Source organism: Amphiprion ocellaris, chromosome 12 (assembly GCF_022539595.1).
Source record: "Amphiprion ocellaris isolate individual 3 ecotype Okinawa chromosome 12, ASM2253959v1, whole genome shotgun sequence".
In the NCBI taxonomy this organism is placed as follows: domain Eukaryota; kingdom Metazoa; phylum Chordata; class Actinopteri; family Pomacentridae; genus Amphiprion; species Amphiprion ocellaris.
The window spans coordinates 15,076,060-15,094,962 of record NC_072777.1 but is presented as its reverse complement, the minus strand read 5'-3'; the positions used below and the strand labels follow the sequence as shown (position 1 = coordinate 15,094,962).

Genomic DNA, 18,903 nt, shown 5'->3' with positions numbered 1-18,903 from the left:
ATGAGGAAGGATGGTTTTAGTGGAGGGACTTGCACAGAAGTCAGCATTGACTTTAGAGAATCGCACTGTAATAGATCCCGTTTTTAAAAGGCTGATTAAGACTCATGTTTTAAGATGATTGGATGATATGGTTACCTGGCAGCAACATACCATGCACCAATAAGCCAACAAGGGTTCTGCCTGAAGCAACATTTTTCTTCATTCCCTGCCGGCATCAGGACTAGTGTTTTGTAGCCCCAGAGAGTTTTGGGAGGAGGTGGGGGTGTCAATCAAGCTCTCCAACTTTTTTTGTTTTATGTGCAAGCTTGAAACATTTGGATTGGTACCCTGAGTTATGGGGCTCTGCACAGGAAGAGACTCCTTCTCTTCTTCCTTTAGAGTACTTTCACAGAGACTGTCAGTCTTCTCAAGATCCTCATCACCACCCCAATGATAGCAGCTGAATCTGAGAGGTGCTTCTCTGTTTGAAGAGGATCAAGACCTTCCTGAGAAATGCCATGCCACAGGATCGCCTGAGTGCTCTGGCTCTGGAGAGAAAAATTGTTAGGGACATACCTGAGTTTATCAAGAAACGGATTTGTCATTCAGAAGGAGAGAAGAGCAAAAAATAAAATAAAAAGCCACCAGAGAAATATGCAAAGTTTCTTGCTATGTTGATTTATTCTTTTACATAGCTGTTCAAGACAACGATTTACTTCTTCAGATCTGTGCTGAGCTCCTTAGACTTTCCTACTGTAATGTTTGTGGCTGAGTCTAATGAGTGTATCAGATGGGCCCTAATTAAATTGCCTCAGAGGAGTCATCAGCTGTAGTCAATCGTAATCACTCACAAGAAATAAAGAGACCATTCCAATAAGAAAATGTGATTACCAAAGCTTTCTGTATCATCAAAATTGCTAATTAAAGTTGACATACACTACCGTTCAAAAGTTTGGGGTCACCCAGACAATTTCATGTTTTCCATGAGAACTCACACTTTCATTCATGTGCTAACATAATTGCACAAGGGTTTTCTAATCATCAATTAGCCTTTCAACATGATTAGCTAACACAAAGTACCACTAGAACACAGAAGTGATGGTTGCTGGAAATGGGCCTCTGTACCCCTATTTTCTCATTTTTAAAGGCAGCTAACTAAACTTTAGTGAACATGCACTGGCATGTCATGAGAAAAACATGTCAATATGAGCTTGTGTTAATTGATTACATTCATGTGCGGTATATAGTTACACTGAAAATACATTTTTTTTTTTACATTATATGACAATGCCCAAGTTACAAATTGTAACTTTCCTGCAGAGTTGGCAGCCCTCCACAATTCAAAATCAGCTGTTTCCAGCCAGTATAGTCATTTACCACATTAACAACGTCTAGACTGTATGTCTGATTAATTTAATGTTATCTTCATTGAATAAAACTGCTCTTCTTTCAAAAATGAGGACATTTCTAAGTGACCTCAAACTTTTAAAGGGTAGTGTATGTATATTTTTGACCCAGCAGAGTTAGTCAAATTTACAGAAAACCTTTAATAAGTCTATAAAAAACCCAACATGCATCATTTTTTTGTGACAAAGATGCATGGGTTTCAATGATTCCATCATAGAAAATTCTAAGTTGTTGGAGTCACTGGAAACTCAAGACAGATATGACTCATATGGTCTTTACAAGCATATGGAAAGTTTTGTTCATGACTGCAGTAGTCCTTTATCTTATTTGTTTTCATCTTCTTCCGTTCCCATTACATGTCATCCCTCAGGGCTCAATCTGAGGGCCCCTTTTTGTTCTCCATGCATGCCTCCTCTGGGATTCATTTTAAAGACGATATCTATTATCAATGTTATGCTGATGACACACAATTTTATCTTCCAGTTACACCTACCATCACTTGTTCATAGATGAGTAGCTTTAGCTGTTTTGATAACATTAAATGTTGGATGGAAAAAAAAAATCCTTTCACTGAATGAAAATAAAACTCACTATTTGGTCCAGCCACCCCACCCTTCTGACAATGGCCACAATGTAATCAATAATCTTCATGTTTTCCTTGATTCCTGTGTCAACATATATACATATATGACAGGTCATGAGGTGCACATTTTGCAAGTTCCAAACCATTGTCAAACTGATATCCATTTTATCTCACAAGGACCTGGAAACGGTCATCCATGTGTTTATTAGCTTGCGGCTGCGTGTTTATGGTGTTGACACAGTTCAACCAACTACATTGAGTTCAGAATGCAGCTGCCAGGCTTTAAAACTAGTACAACAAAATTTCAGCACATCATGTTGGTTCCGGCTCATTTGCACTGGCTTCCAGAGAAATACGTAATTGAGTTTAAAGTGTTTCTATTTGTTTCTGAAACCCTTAATGGTTTAGCTTCACAATCCATTTCTGATATGTGAACTCAATTTTCTACCTCTAGGCCAGTTAGGTTATCTTCAGTTACTCCTCTTAGACCTCCATTCACACTTCAGAGCTGAGGATGATGGGGCTTTATAAGTTTTATTTGCAGGGTCACATTATTTCTTTTTTTGCATGATTGAATGTATTTAACAGGTTAATTGGATTCAGCATTTATATTTCAGTAGTTTGCTGAAATTGATTGGATGTGGCACAGTCCGCTCAGAAAATTTCCCACCAGTCACCACTGGGAAAGACAAGCAGTTGATGGCCTAAATAGTAAAGCTGCACATGTCAAGTTGAAAGTTTATAAAGCTCAGCGTTTCCCTGTCAGTTTGTGTAATACATCAGCATGATAAAATATGATCACTTCATGTTTTAATCAGGTACAATCAAAGAGTTTCTCTCAACTGTCTGAGCCACAGGAGAACTGACTATCAAACAAACTCTGGATGTTACACAGTGACAAGGGAATATTAATCAGTCCCAACCTACAACCCACTTCATCTACAAAACAGACACAATTCGGTCTGAGAATTGTATTTCAAATGCTTTAATGACATGCTTTTGTAATTCACCAGACAGTACATTCGGTACCAACAGGCCTTACACTTAAGCATAATTCAACCCACACACAAATAAATCAATTATTTGGACATTATATAAAAGCCGTTATTGATTTTGGGAAACAAAAACAAAAAAACACAACCACAAATATAGCACACTGTAGACTTTGGATGGTGTGTTGACTTACAGATTGTTGTTCTACAAAGATTTTTTTGTTGCAGAGCTGCATTGCTGGTGGTTGAGTTAACCTATGAGACTGAAAGTTTACAGATCTCATATTAGACGAATGACAATAATGGAAGCAAAAAGGCAGAGGGCTAGTTAGACTTGTTTTAAAGTGGAAGGTAAATTTCAGTGGTCCACTTCACAGCAAGGTCTGAACCTCCTCTGGCTTTCTTCCACAGTTCGTAGTGGGTGTAGTCAGTTCACTAGTGGTTCTAAATTGGTTGTGAGTGACTCCAGTGTTCTCTCCATGGTGCACACCATTTTGCCCACTGTTAGCTCAGAAAGTCTCCAGCCCCTGCAACCCAATACATGATAAAGTGGCTAAATCATAAGAACAGATGGATAAATAACAGAGTAACTGATCTAAAGGGGAGACCTTGTAGGTATTGTTTTTTGTTTTGTTTTGTTTTTAACTGAAGCTACAGTAGTTTTGGGCAGGGCAGAATCTTTTATGCCATTTAATACAAAAGTGCCTTAAACCCGCATTCTTTCTAACAGTCAGCAGGGGGCAACTCTTCTGGTTACAAACAAAAGCCTGATGTTTGTGAGAAACAGATGTTTATGATGTGTATGAGGAAAATGCCCCTGCTTCTCATTCAGTAAATGTTTTCTTGTGAGTTTACGGTCAACTGCTACTTTCAAGACTTTTTCTCATGCCATAATTTTAAAAAATGAACATCATGTAACATTTAGAGTTAAGCTGATGATGAGGCAGCGGATTATTTAGGGTAGGGCGACCTTGGGATTGATAGGTCGCTACTGTATCAGCCTGCGCACAGCCCTCAACCTGTCAGTGAGATCAATCGCTCTCTTGTTGCTGGTTCAAAAGACCAAATGGCCGAACTAGCTACTGTACCTCATTTGTTTCAGGGATATTTCAAATCAACATTTGGGATCAGTCAGAAAAACAAGCAAAAAGGTGCACAGATATTGTCCCATTGACAAAACTAATTAGCCAACATGTTTAATTAGTTCAACAGATAACATTGAAAGGAATGCTTATACTCTCTTAATGGCATCACCAATTTCTGAAATCTGGTCCTTTACTTCAGTTGGTTCCACTGCTCAGGACTCACATCAATTTAATTTTACACTTGATAGACCATTAGTGTATGACACTACTGCAAGACGTGTTTACAGTTACTAACTTTCCTACAGAAGGTTTAAAGATAGCAGCTTAAGAAATTGATATAAATCAAGCTATCTGCAATGCTTAAATGCAAATGAATGCTACCTTAGAATCAAAATTGAGTGTCTGCATCTGTAGCAAAAATGAGGCGATCTCATCAAAGCCCACCAAACCTTTGGTCTGAGGTGACTAAGCCAGAGAACTTGTGGATGTTTAGCCTTGTTTTGCCTCAAAGTTTAACTCAACCAGGAATGTTTTTTCTTTGCCTGCAAAGCAGCTCGTCTGTGTCAGTACAACCTCAATCTTTTGCTGACACTGGGTTGAGATTTCAAGGAAACAACAGTGCACAGACAGGTTTTATCAAATATATAACTGCAATGTGAGGGTTTTTAAACTGAACTAGTTTTAATTTGGAAAGTCTGAAAAAGCACACACACACACACTTCTCATCACTACGTCAGCTAAGTGTATAATCCTGAGAGTTAAAAGCATCTGTTGGCATGGTTCCTTTGAAAAACTGACTCCTCTCCTACAGTGACATTTTATCAGCATTCACTGTAACTCTGAGTTTCCATTTTGCTATTTTTCCTTATTTTGCCTTTTCTTTGTTTCTTTTAGCAAAATTATATCAACTGCAAATCAATTCCTTCCATATAAATAAAGGAAGAATATTAAACCTTTCATATTTTTAGACTTTAAAAAAACTCTAACTTACAGTATATAGCAACTTCAGTAACTATTCTAAACTTGAAAACATGACAAATTATCCCAAAGAGTGAGCAAAAATGTGTTCCTTTGGCGTCGCTGGTAGTGCTTCAGTAACTTCAATTTTATATAAGTTTGGCAACTTAATGACACTGACATTATACTTGCAGCAATATATCCACCGTGTAAACAAATGTACTGCTTGTCCGCATAGCTTGGAGTGTTGGCAAAATGCCTAAGGGTGGGTGGCAAAGCTGACCCAGGGTGGTTTAAATCCAACTGTGGCACCTGGTTTAAGCTATTCTTGGGTCTCAAACATAAAAACTCTTTACCTTATCCAGTACACAAGAAAATCATTTTCACCAAATGTTAAACTATGAACTCAAAAGCAAAATGAGAAGACAGAGTTAAGATATAGATCCACACCTTTTTTGCATAAATAAATCATTAAAGTGCTCAAAAAAGACAAGACAGACTAACAACTGATGACAAACGCAGACAAAACAAAGCTCAGATAAAAGAGCAGACTGAGAAGGACACAAACAAAAGCCAAGCTGAGTGTTAGAGGATACATATCAAATGCATTAATGGAAAAAGGCGCCTGTTCTGAGTGGAGTTGGCACATTCAGAGGCTTTCACAAGGCAGCTCATAGCAAAGGGTCAGCAATTCAGAATGAGCCAAAGGAGCTTAGCAATATACCTTCAAAGGCTTCACTCATTATCTGCTTTAATGTAGGTTTATAAAAAGGATTTTAAGAGAAGAGTCTGAGAAAGACAAAACGCCTTTTGAAAAGAGTGGTGAGGAGAAGAGACAGCCAAATTAAAGGAAACCTCAATGAAAGGGGTTGAGTTGTCTCCAGATGGCAACTCTTTTGTTCCATCTCTCATAGAAAGCCGCTTGGTTGGCCCGTCTTTGTGGCAAGTTGGGCCCACTCGTACCGTACCGTGTAGAGCACAGCAATGTCGGCCCACGCCGCTGACTGTCCTCAGTCCCCTTTGGTTAATGAGGTCAGCAAATTAGAGGCGAGCGACGACAGCTTTCTGAGTGGGGAGTTTTCCTCCTGGACAGATACACAAATGTGAGATCTTTTTAAAAGCCTGGCAAGAACTGAAACAATATGTTTTCCTGCTGGGTGTTTAGGCACCAGCTGACAGCTTGTTTCTTACCTAGAGTGTCTTCCAATGAGTTCACCATCACCTTGTTGACCTTTAAAGTCCCCTGCTCCTCTCCTCTGAAGTAGGAACAGTGAACATAGTGAGTTATTTTCAGCACAAAAAACAGCGTTCCAAGCTCAGTGCAGAGAAACAGCTTTTGGAAGGACTATTTCGTTATTAAAATGTAGCTCCAGTGATAATTTTAACAGAGCTTTCTCTGGATTATCTCCCGTTTCTTGGAACAGATGTTGCTGATGAATTCTTTAGATGTCATTTTTTTATTCCTGAGTGCCACAAACAAAATTCATGCACAGGGTATTGGGGTGGAGGAAAGAATCAAAGGAATGAATATCTCACAACTGAAGCTAATAAACCAAAACTATCTATTTGGCTAGATGCCATGAGAGATCAGTAAGGTTATATTATTATATTAAGGTCATTTTGATGAAGCATGTCTTTAAGGCTTATTTTTGTGTTGTTAGCATAAACAGCAGACTTTTTTGTTTCAACAGGTTCACAATAAACACTCTCGATCCCTTTCTCTTGAGAGGTCTTCCTTTTTTAGTATTTTTTTGTCCTTTTTACAGATTGTCAAGTCCATTAACACTTTGAATCACAAACCCCACTAATGGGTTTGAAAGACATGCTATCTTATGCAAAATTACCAAAATGACACTATTTATTAGCCAGAAACAGAAAGATATGCTGGACTGTCTACTCTCCGACAGTCCTTGAAATTCTCGTCTGTGATATGCTGCTCCATTGGAGAATTAACCAAATCTCAGCTTAAAATTCTCAAATTTCATCAGAATCACTTGTTGAAAAATCTTGCAACAGATTCTGTAAAAACAACAACAAAAAAAATCTGTACCCCTAGGTGCACTTGTGAAACCACAGTTGAGTCAGCTGTGACAAACGGTAATGTGACAGAAATTCTGACTTTTTGGCTCAACTGCAGGATGTATTTAAACAGTGTGTGGAAAAGACCTCTGAGCTTGCATTGTGATACAGGGGATCTTTTTAAACTTGAAAAAATGTAGGGGAAAAAGAGAAAACATACATTGAGTGTAAGCAGCCAATTATTTATGGTATGCAGAGCCAACATTTCCCCCCAGTATTCGGTAAAATAAATACATTACGCACATTTAACAGTTTTCTACCAGCATTCCTGCCTTAATTTCCAGTCGCAGCTTTTTACTGTCATAAATTTTTATGTTCCTCATTGTTCTCTGTTAAAACAACCTGTTCACGTTTGGTTCATTTTGTGCTGAAAATGAGCCAAATGATGCGTTAAACCTGTTTGTGTGAATGAGTTTGAAGAAGAAAGTCTGAGTTAACAAAGAAAGTTGAAAACCACCTTCATACCTGTTAACTCTGACTGAGGGTTTAGTTTTTGTTGAGCCGATTTACACAAAGAAAGCCTGACTATGTCACAATGTCTTCACAGTTCAGCCTCTGATCAGCTAAATGCTGCAAACACTAAAAAAGCTGCGCCAGTTAAAATAGAAGCATCCTGTCAAATTAAATTAAAATTACAATTAGAATTTATTGATTGTAGGTCCAGGTCCATTTAGGATGAAGTCTGGGTCCAGACTTGGACCGTGGTCCACTAGCTAGTGACCTAAGGTCTAGTATGTAGTGGATTAAACAAAGCCTCCATTCAGAGAATTTTTCCTTGAGGAATTTTAGTAGTCGAATTACTCGAAAAACTTGAGGAACTATTTCAGCCCTAATGGCATTATAACCTTGCTATGCTCCACCGATGTTCTCTCTACTTCTAGTAATAGTTGAACCGTTTCTATGAGGTGGTGCAGGGCATGATATTGCAGTTCAAAATTAGCCTACAGTGACAAAAAAAAATGTGACTGGAGCAAAAAACACCCAGACCCACTCACACGCTTGGAGTTTAAGGGATCACAGCAAATTTGTGACTTTTTCCTAAATAATTCAAACCTACATGACACAAATGTACTGCAAGGTTACAATTTTTCATGACAAATGAATGCAACATCTTTTAATGCTAACTGACAAACAAAAAGCAAAACAATAATTAAAAAAAAAATCTTCAGCTTGCCTGTTTCTGCCTCAGCCAATCAAAGCACACAGAGGTACATGGATGACAAACACCAACATACCCTTTGAGTTTCTGCACAGCTCCAAGTCTCAGCAAAGCCGCCAGACTGTTCTTCTGGAGGTCCGACGACAACACCTCAGTGTACCGTAGTCTACCTGGATAACACAAATTTCCAATACAGCTCACATTCAGTACATTCAGTAGAGGCAGAAACAACATGCAAATGACAATCTTTTAGAGACAGAAACCTGTTAGAATGTGTCTGATGATGAACTTCCGGACAGCAGGAACAAACTGTTTTTCTGTCAGACCCTCTGTCGCATCTTCACACAGGAACCTACACACCACCTGGAGCCACACATACAAACATGCAAGTATGATGATGAGCTTAGAGCTCCCTCTAGAGGACATCTGAGTAAACTTTCTTCAGTAGTTCTGATGCTGTATGATGATAAGTTACCTAGAACTGAATGTATGTCTAAGTAAGAACACAAAGACATCAAAAATAATGGAAAATAAACTGGTGCCACAATCGATTAATGATCTGTTTTTTTTGTGTGCTTAATGACACACAGTACATGCAGACTGCATGATTTTTGATGGAAATGGGATGAAACTAAACAAGACAAAAATTTTATAGGATTTTATGTAGCAAATATTTCAAATCTACCCAGTCTTGATAAAATGGCAACACTACAAGTTAACCGTTTCAGATTAATAAAGTTAAAGAGCTTTAATAATCTGTGCAGGAATCTATAATCTGTCCTGTTTGATTCCAGCTAAATTCATCAGAATGCACCGGGTCTAAATACAGGAGCAGACATATCGACCCTGTTGCATACAAAACAGCTCTGACTAATGTTTAAAACGCCACTGTGTTTGTCTCACTCACCTGGTATCCTTGTAAAAAGGGATCTAGCATTCTAGTGAGGAAGCCCAGAGTCCTGTGTCCTCTCTCCGTTACTACAAACTCCTGCTGGTTGATCTGCAGAGCGCCAGTCTTCACCAGCAGGTAACAGGCCTCCTCAAAGTCCTACACAACATACAATAAGAAATACCAATGAAATACATATCAGAATGGCAATACAATAATGCAGTCTGCATTATTTCAAGTGCAGCTGCTTACAAATGTTGCTCCTCACCTGCACTGTAGCTCCAGGGCAGAGGATGAACTCATTGGAAAACATGTTTCTCAAAAAGCTAAAGCTGTTGTAGACTTCCTCTGGAAAATACACACGATAACAAGTAGGACAGCATGTATTTCAATATTCAGTACCTGCAGAGCTCTGTAATAACAGGCTTTTAGTGTGAATATGTAAAATAAACAGCACTAAGGGCAAGTGAAGAAGCTTTAGTATTTCTATTCCATGTGTTTAACCCTCATCAGTACATGTGGCAAAACTTACTTCATCCATACACTTGGGGTCCAGCTGGACCCCAGTAGTATTTCATATTTCTGCACCTGTCCATATCCTCTCAATGTATATTTTCAAAAAAAGTGTGGCGTCTATAGACACAAATATGAAAGAAACAATGAAATTACTATTGATGATTACAATCGTGTATTGCTTACAATAGTAGTGTAAGAACTCCTGAATTGAAATGAAACACAATGCAACTGAAGCAGTCATTACAAGAGCAACATAACACAAACATACATAAATAAAAGATGCACGTCCCCATGGACCCCAAATGATTTTTCTATATATACACCACAAACCTGGTTGGAATCAAGTAAGTTTTGGTTTATGTGATGGCAACTATGTGGGTGACAACTACCTAAAGGGACTGAAAAATCCAAATTGTAAATAAAAAAATATGACAACTTATATAGGTCCGCATGGACCCCAGGTGTACTGATGAGGGTTAAACTGGCTGAACATACCCTTCTTCAAAGTTACACTAGAAATCTACCTTATGTTCCAATTTTGAGTTACATAGTTTAAAATATACCTCACTAATAAATAAAGAAAGAAGTCTTTGCATGTGTGTCTGCTTTTCGCTTTTCATGTTCATCATATCTATTTCATTCTTGGAGGGTGTATTACTGGAGACCTAAGTCAATGCAGTGTCAAGCATGAAGTCGGTGACTCATCGACATGATGACATCATCAGTTACGACAACAACACATCACAGAGACGTCTGTGCCCTCTCTTAGCCTGACATCCCCCTGAGAAAAAGCTGCAGCTTGAAACTCTTAACCACAATCATCTACAGTGTGGAATATTATAGACCAAGACCAACAATGTGGTGTTCTAAGCGCTGCAAACTGATCACAATACAACTGCTGCAAGAACACTTACAGCAAAAGCATCCCAGAATATTTCATCAAGACTGCAATGACGTGCTTCACAAGCCTGTTCCAAACATTCATATTTTGAAATGCCCCTGCACTAGTTGAAAGATGTGAAACTAAAACAGTAAAACCTGCTTGTACTGGTTTCATCCATCTTGCTAACTACACTACAATGACTGAAGAGGCAGAGAGCAGCTGAGGACAGTCAGTCTTACGTTTGTTGCTGGAGGAGGCGGTGTGGATGGCTGAGGCTAGCAGGGCCGGTCGGAGGAAGATGTGCAGGGCCTGATTCCTGTAGGAGGCGCACGATAGTATGATGACAGCCTGGTTCAAGAGCTCCTCTTCTGGAGTAACAGTACTGCAAGGCTCTCCTGGTCTAGTCTGTCCTCCTGCTTCAAGACAACATTTTCTTGCATTCGCTTACCAACTTCAATTACTGTCAATCATTTTGATGTATTTTGCAGGTATGGTATACTTTTTATTCCTGAGCAAAGAGAAGCTGTAACAATTTTTATAAAAAAAATCCATATTGCCTTCTTTTAGACTGAATTAGTGTACATGTCTCAAGAGTTGATTTTAAGGCTGCTGAAATGGAGCTGAAGAATAATAAAAATGGCAACTATGGTGAAAAGAAGCCTAAATTACAATGAACAGCAAACTTCAGTCACTCGTAGTTGCTCCTTTGTTGACTAAATGTCATACCTGCTTACTCACCTTTATGTTAAACACTTTTTAAGCATACTGGATTTAAACTGTTAGTCAATAATTAACAGTATTTTTCACTGTTTGTACTAAACTATGTGTTGCTCTTCTTGTAACAGCTGGATGCCTGTGCTGATATTACAAGTCATTAAAAAAAGATCAAGGACAAACAGAAATTGAGGTTAGAAAACAAACATGAACACAAACCTTGTTCAAATGCCAGCTGGACTCTTCCCTCAGAGATCCTCACCAAACCTCGGTGAAGTGAAAGACTGGAGGAAACAGCCTCAGAAGGAGATACATGGTCTAAAGAAGAAGAAGAAAATTGCTAGATGAGGAGAAGAAGAAGGACAAACATTGCATCTCCCACTACAGAAGAAACAGAATATAGAAAAAAGGCTCTAGAGCTGTATATCACATTCATTACTGCACATTATGTGTGCCAAATAAAGCAGCAGCAGTTGAAACCATGGTTGATTTTTAATAGAGTTTTAAAAGAGGACTGGGCTTGTACTGTACCAGGCCAGTGGAGGAAGGCTCCATACTGCCTGGAGAGGTCCCTGAGCCACACAGCTTGTTCAGTCAGCTCATCCAGTGCCATCTCCTGCTTCTGCTCTGCCACCTGCATCTGGTGGTGGTTCTGGAGCAGCAGGGAGGCTAGAAGAACCCATGGCTTTAGGACCATGTTCTCCTCCTGGGCCCGCACCAGCCTGTAGGCCGAATCGTTCACAAAGCTGTGGATGTCCTCACCGGGCTTTCTGGGGATGTGTCTGGATATGGAAAGTGCAAAACCAGTCCATGATAATGAAGTAACAGCTGTACCTGTAACAACTGTATGCGTAAAAAGAAAATGACTACCGATTCATTGGGTTAACAGACCCAAAGTAAAAACACATCCAATCAAGTAGGAGACCAATCAAAGATGTTTTGGAAAGGTGAACGCCAAACCCATGCAACTATAAACTGGATGAAAATTAAAACGGGTTGGGAGAAGCTGAAATGTATGTCACGCCGTTGTGTTGATGGACACAAAATCAGTACAAAACTAAATATTTTACTGTGCATTCAAGCAAAAACAATTTAGCCCATAGTCTGCTTTTCAAAGTTTCCACCTGAACAATATTCCACAAGTATAAGGCAAGGCAAGTTTATCTATATGACGCAATTCATGCACAAGACAATTCAAAGTGCTTCACAATGGCAAAGAAAATAAATAACAAAGATGATTCAAAAGATAGGTAAAAAAAAAGAGAGATGAAATAAAATCACTTTAAAAGTTACAGTGCAATGGCCAAAATGAGCTCTATGGATAGGACCCACTTGGGAAACACGTAAAATATAATGAGTCTAATTATCCTTATCACTAGGACAGAATAGGATCTGAAAAACACCAACAAATACTGACAGTTTTACCTTTGCCTAATCAAGACTGTACATTAGATTGTTAATACCAACCTTATAACAATGACTCAGTGAAAGTGAGCTTTTTTTTTTATCTGTTCTACAAATCTGGAGCTACAATGCTACCATGTCTGACGCAACAGCAATGTAGCTAAACAAATGCTGTACCCATGCTGCGGGCATAGTGGTACTAAACTCCTCAATGAGTGTGACTTTCTTGAAATGCAACTTCTACATTTTACTTTATTTTACATTTTAATATGAGATACAATCTGGTGTATGTGTAGGTACCTCTCAGGTGGAAAGGGTTAATGGTAGTTCATCCTACCTTGGTATCAGGTTGAACTGGCAGCGGTCCACTCTGTTCTGAGCTAAACTTCTGACAGACACAGGTTGACCAAAGTACACATGGATACTACCGTAGTCTTCACTGAGGACCTTTCTGGCTTTAAACAAACCCTAGCAAGGGGACATGAATAAGAAAAGTACAACAAAAAATGATCAACAACAAATTCAATTCAATCTCTCAGACAATAAATCAATCAAAGATCAATGTGTTTCTATGTCACTTTTTTGTATACAACTAATTCTACTACGTTATGTCTTCAATCCTGCGTATAGATGCTGTAGTTTGGAAAACCATCAAAAATGCAGAAACCAATTCTTTTCACTTGAGTTATAATTTGGTTTACACTTTCTAACTAAATTACTTTTTGCAAAAAGCTTTAAGTGCCAAGATTTTCTTCTATCACTACAAGTGACTGGTCTTCAAATCACACTATATAAACCAATGAATGTTTAAATAACTTACCGAAGTGGACTCCTTCGGCTTTGGTACACCCAGCAGTTCTCTGGCATAGAGCGCCTCCTCCAGGATCCTCTCATAGCTGATGCTCACGGGGACCAAACTAACATCAAACACTTCCCCTTTAAGGAATGGATCCATCACTATATTCAGCAGACCTACAGAAGGACACAAAGAAGAGGGCGACTGTGGGAAATATATCCATTACATATTATAATAACTATTAAAACAGATTGCATCCACAGACTGCTAAAGATGGGTGTAGCCACTATGATATCACCCATTAATATGGAAAGGTATGCTTAAAAAGTACTCCCACTACCTACTAAGCTACTACTATTGCCAGTCAATTTGGTACTTTAATGGGACTCTTACTGGTTCTTTTAGTTATTTTTAAAGAGGCAAATCAGGAACAGAATTATTACTTCCTTTGTTCAATTTATTCTCTGTCATTCTTCATGGACTATTTATTTGACACTACTTTTTACTGTGTGGTATTAATAGTTTTACATGACAAAAACAGTACTTCTTCTACCACTAACACCAACATTCAGTTCGAAAAAGAGTGAAAATAATGCAACACAGCGTTTGCCTGCAGCCTCCAAATCAGTAAATCCCCCTCTGAGTTGTCTGAAACTGAAACTGTGAATTTCTGAATGACAGTGAGGATGATGTTCTCACCAATTCAGATTGAATTTATAAAAACACCCACAGCTAAATCAGCTATTTAATGGTCACTTATAATGATTAATCCATATTGGTATCACTTAGTTAACTATGTGTGTGAGCTATGGGCTGCTGCATATTTAAAATACTTTGAGCAACAAGAGATAAACTATGAGCCGAGTGGTCAAACTGTGTATAAACTGTGTATGACATACAGGCGGAGAAGCCTGTATGTCATGAACTTAGATGGGATGTTTCCACACATATATCCCATTTTCACTCTTATATGCAAAAGGCTGCTGCACGTGCCACAACAAGCATCATCACCAAGTATAAGCACACTTTTGAATGCTTACTTCTGTTCTTTGTTGTCATTTAGAGCAGGATTTGTGTGTGTGCATGCATCATAGCATGCATGCATGACTTAGAGATGGAGTTGGTATGATAAAATGTCCAAGTAACGTATGTATGTGTTAGCACGTAGCAATAACAAATAGAAAATCAATCCAAACACATGTCAACCAAGCCTACTGACCCCCTGAATCTTTAATAATTACTCCACCAAGGACCGCGGCGGAGTTATGCGACAATCACTGTTGGTTTGTCTGTCTGTCTGTTACAACGTTACCCAAAAACAGACGAATGGATTTGGATGAAATTTTCAGGGAAGGTCAGAAATGACACCTCATTAGATTTTGATTTCGCTTTCTGAGTGCTTTTCTTGTTTATCACTGGGGTGCTTTTAATACCAAGATATGGTACCTACTGATTTGTGAACTACTATTCTGAAGCCTAAAATTTGGATGTTTGGCTATTCCACTTTTTCTTTTGAAAGTGTACCTAACAAGCAGACAACAGGTAGATCAAATAGTATAGTATCTAGATAGCAACAGGTAGATCAAACTAAGAACTAGAAGATGCTATGTATGGTGACACGTTGGTAAGCAATACAATATACCCTGCTTTATTGTCTGCTGGTATTTCCCGCTAAATTGGACCATAATTTACTCAATGAACACCACACTATATTCAAAAGGCCTGAAAGCTAGTGACTGACACCATGAACTCATTAGGAAAATGTTTACTTAGTAAACAGATGAACTGGGAAATATTGTCATTTTTAAGACTTTGTTTTACAGTAAGTCTGTTGGCTGTTCAGTCATCAATATACAGTATGTCAGGGAAGCGCTTTGATATTCCAACATGCACAGATGACGGGTTGTGCTTGCTGTTCAGAGACTCTGTGTACTGCCATATTCACTCTTTTTGACCATATGTTTTAATAAAATGTTGCACACACAGAAAAGCTATATAGAACACAGTATCTGACTGCAAAGCAGTGACAGACATGTAAATGCAAAACATTATGTTTTTGAATAGAAAGGATTGGAGTGTTTTAAAGTGCTAGGTCTTGTGCCTTACCTAACTTTGGAGTCAAAGACTTGCATGTTCGACTTCTGGTTCCCTCCAGGAAAAATTCAACAGGTGCAAATCCATTCTAGAGTGAAAAAAAGTGCATGAATTGTATAAAACACTGTATCATATGAAGAGTTCTTTAAAAATATCACAACTACTACTTCAGAGAACACTCCCTGATAACAGACAGTCAGAGCAAACAGTATCTTCACCTTGAGCATAGTCTTGACATACTCTGAGAACACAGCCCAGTATAGTTTGTCTCCACCAAACGACCTTCTGATAAAGAAAGCTCCAGACATTCGCAGCATCTCTCCAACAAACTTCATCGCCATGAAATCTGAAACGAAATGACAACCGCAAGTATATGAGCAAATACTGCTGGTGCATTACACTGGAGAGAATTTCTAATTTCCACTGGCCCACCTGCTAAGCACATCTTCAAATCATACAATCGAATTCGAATTAATATCTCTCTAAGACAATAGAATATCATTGCACATGTCTACTTAATGAATGCAAAATTGGTAGCTCAGTAAACACACACTTGTGACTATCACAGTGAATGCATAACCTTAACATTGGAACACAGAGGTGGGAGTGTCATGATATGGTACTACCATGAATGGAAAACATGCAGAGATTCATGGTAGTACCATGAATGCCTGTGGATACAAACAGAACACTGACTCACAAGAGGAACGCATTCTTGTTCTTCCTTTTGCTTACCCATGCCAGCAGCGATGACAGGGAGAGCCAAGTCGTAGGTGTACAGGATGTATGACATCAACAGGAAGTCCATGTAACTGCGGTGACTCGGTAGGAGAACAACCGGGTGCTCATGAATGGCCTGTTGGAGCTAAGAACAACACAAAGACAAGTTAGGCGTGACTTTGGTTGCATGTGTTCCTGTCTAGCTGGTCTGTATACTCACTCTCTGGATGCCCTCCTCATTGACACAGATGCTCCTGAACAAGGTTTTAAAGACTTTGCTGAGAGTGAAGGCAAAGAAGCGAATTGTACTGAGCTGCAGGCGGTGAGCCATCTCCTCCAAGATGGCTGCTGCCTCCGCCTGGACTTCATCTGCAGCCATGCCCGTTTCTTTACAAACCTAGACAATTCAAAATAAAATATTCAGCAGAAAGGATCTTAATAAAAATTTGTTCCGTTTTTCTTTTAATCTATTAAATGCATTTCTGCTATGTTCTAGTACCGCTTATAACCCTCTTATTCACAATTTGTCTGACAGCATCCAAGCTTAGTGACTACAACTTTGTCAACTGTGTATATGTAACAGTGCCTGATGTGCGCTTTTTAGAAAATAGCCTAATATTTCCAAATGTAGTAGGAAACTCAACCTGCCCGGCCAGCAGGTAGACGGGTCCCCCCACATTAGAGCCGGGTTCTGCTCGAGGCTTTTTTCCCTGTTAAAGGGTGTTTTCCTTGCCACCGTCACCTTTTGGCTTGCTCTGGGGGTCAGGCATATGGGTTCTGTAAAGCGTCTCGAGACAATTTGACTGTAATTGGCGCTATATAAATAAAACTGAATTGAATTGAAAGCATTTCCTGACATTCTGTAACAAAATGTCTTAATTTCTGCCCTTGAATATTGCTATTGCTAGTAATCTTAATACTAATACAGTAAACTAATTTGGAAGTAAATCGGAAACTTATCATTTCAAGTTCATAGCGAGCAGTTTAAACTGTAGTATGCAGAAAGTTGCTTTTACAAATTTGAATATACTATAATAAAGCTGATGCAGAAATCTGCATTCACCGAGTCTCGACCATAAGAAAAATGCATTAAAGTATAGAAACTGCATGAAAATCGTTCTTAACTAACCTGCCAGCTTCTCAGTGTAATCTTGCGAGCACTTACAACCTCAAGAAATATGTCTGAAAAACCTCCCCTGAATATACGGCGACTAATTTACCTGATTGATGACATAACGCAGCTGATCAGACTGCAGCACCATGCTCTTCAGCTCGCTGGCTTTGCAGGGAGTCAATTCTTTGTAAAGAACAGGAATGTAACATCTGAGGGCATATCTCAGGTCACTGGAGTTTCTCCTCTCCTCCAAAATGTCCTCAAAGTCATCTCTCTTCTTTAGCATCGGATCTCTGTGCTATTTAGAAGGAAGCCACACTCTCTCTTAGAAACAATCTTGAATTAAATTCTTCAATTGTTTTGTACTCTAATTTGTTACCAGAATCCACAGGACAAAGCCACGACTAAAGCCATTACTGGATAAAATACACTACCGTTCAAAAGTTTGGGATCACTTAGAGATGTCCTTATTTTTGAAAGAAAAGCAAATTTTTTTCAATGAAGATAATATTTAATTAATCAGAAACACAGTCTCAGCATTGTTAATATGGTAAATGACTATTCAAGCTGGAAACGGCTGATTTTTAATGGAATATCTACAGGGGTACAGAGGCCCATTTCCAGCAACCACCACTAATGCTACATTGTATCAGCTAATCACATTGAAAGACTAACTGATGATTAGAAAACCAATTATGTGCAATTATGTTAGCACATGAAAAAAAGTGTGAGTTTTTATGGAAAATATGAAATTGTCTAGTGTAGGTTTATCAAAATTGCAAATAAGTGCAATACTTTTGCAAGATTTGAACATATTGTGTCATAAAGCACACAGAGATTAATTGTGACTAAAGGTGCTATATAAACTAAACTGCTTTGCATTGAGGAGGCGATTGTTTTCCACAACAGAAAGGCAGAATTGAAGAAGCAGACAAATGTAGGAGGAGAACAAGTATTTGGAATCACTGGTCTAGCCTCAGCTAACCTACTCACCACCTACTCAAAACAGGAAAACATTTTTTTGTTTAAATTATATCGTGCTGGGCACAAACACATGCACAGCAATAGAACAAAAATTGCACAGCAGTGTACACCACGACGACTAGAACTCCTGGAGGGGGACACCAGCACTACAACATTATTCATTAGCTCCAGCTAAGCCAACATTAAACTTCTTACACCTGTATTTAAACGCATTTTCTGTATCATCTGCAACACTGACCATGTTTCGATGCTGTCACACAAGAATATTTAGCTTTAACCCGTTTGAATGAAATATCAAATGTGTAGCAGTGGGCATCGAGCCACAGCTGACAGCTAAACTAGCTTAGCCTGATGATAAGAAAAGCATACACACCGTATAAACAGCTTCGGATGCCATTCTCTGTCACACTGCGCAGACACTCGGACGCTGCATTCAAAGAAGTAATACGTGCACGAATATTAAAGTTACCAACTTATTATTACGCTTGTAGCTGATGACAACACCTAGAAAAGTTCACATGGGCGTGTGAACTGGCATTTCCGTAGCA

General features: G+C 38.8%; 1 protein-coding gene across 2 annotated transcripts; it reads right to left on the bottom strand.

Moving 5' to 3' along the window:
- Nucleotides 1–2,938: 2,938 nt before the first annotated feature.
- gnpat (glyceronephosphate O-acyltransferase) lies at nucleotides 2,939–18,898 on the bottom strand. 2 transcript variants are annotated; one of them, XM_023264280.3, is made up of 17 exons: nucleotides 18,729–18,898; nucleotides 17,478–17,669; nucleotides 16,478–16,654; nucleotides 16,273–16,402; nucleotides 15,756–15,883; nucleotides 15,550–15,625; nucleotides 13,468–13,619; nucleotides 12,985–13,115; nucleotides 11,775–12,025; nucleotides 11,463–11,561; nucleotides 10,769–10,945; nucleotides 9,399–9,478; nucleotides 9,149–9,289; nucleotides 8,505–8,604; nucleotides 8,318–8,411; nucleotides 6,195–6,259; nucleotides 2,939–6,088 (listed from the first exon to the last, which is right to left on the bottom strand). In XM_023264280.3, exons 1-17 carry the CDS (start codon nucleotides 18,750–18,752, stop codon nucleotides 6,045–6,047), a joined length of 2,061 nt encoding a protein of 686 aa, XP_023120048.2. In that variant the 5' UTR covers nucleotides 18,753–18,898; the 3' UTR covers nucleotides 2,939–6,044. The 2 variants fall into 2 exon arrangements, with proteins under 2 accessions (XP_023120048.2, XP_023120049.2); XM_023264281.3 differs by having other exon boundaries at nucleotides 10,769–10,942.
- Nucleotides 18,899–18,903: the final 5 nt, after the last annotated feature.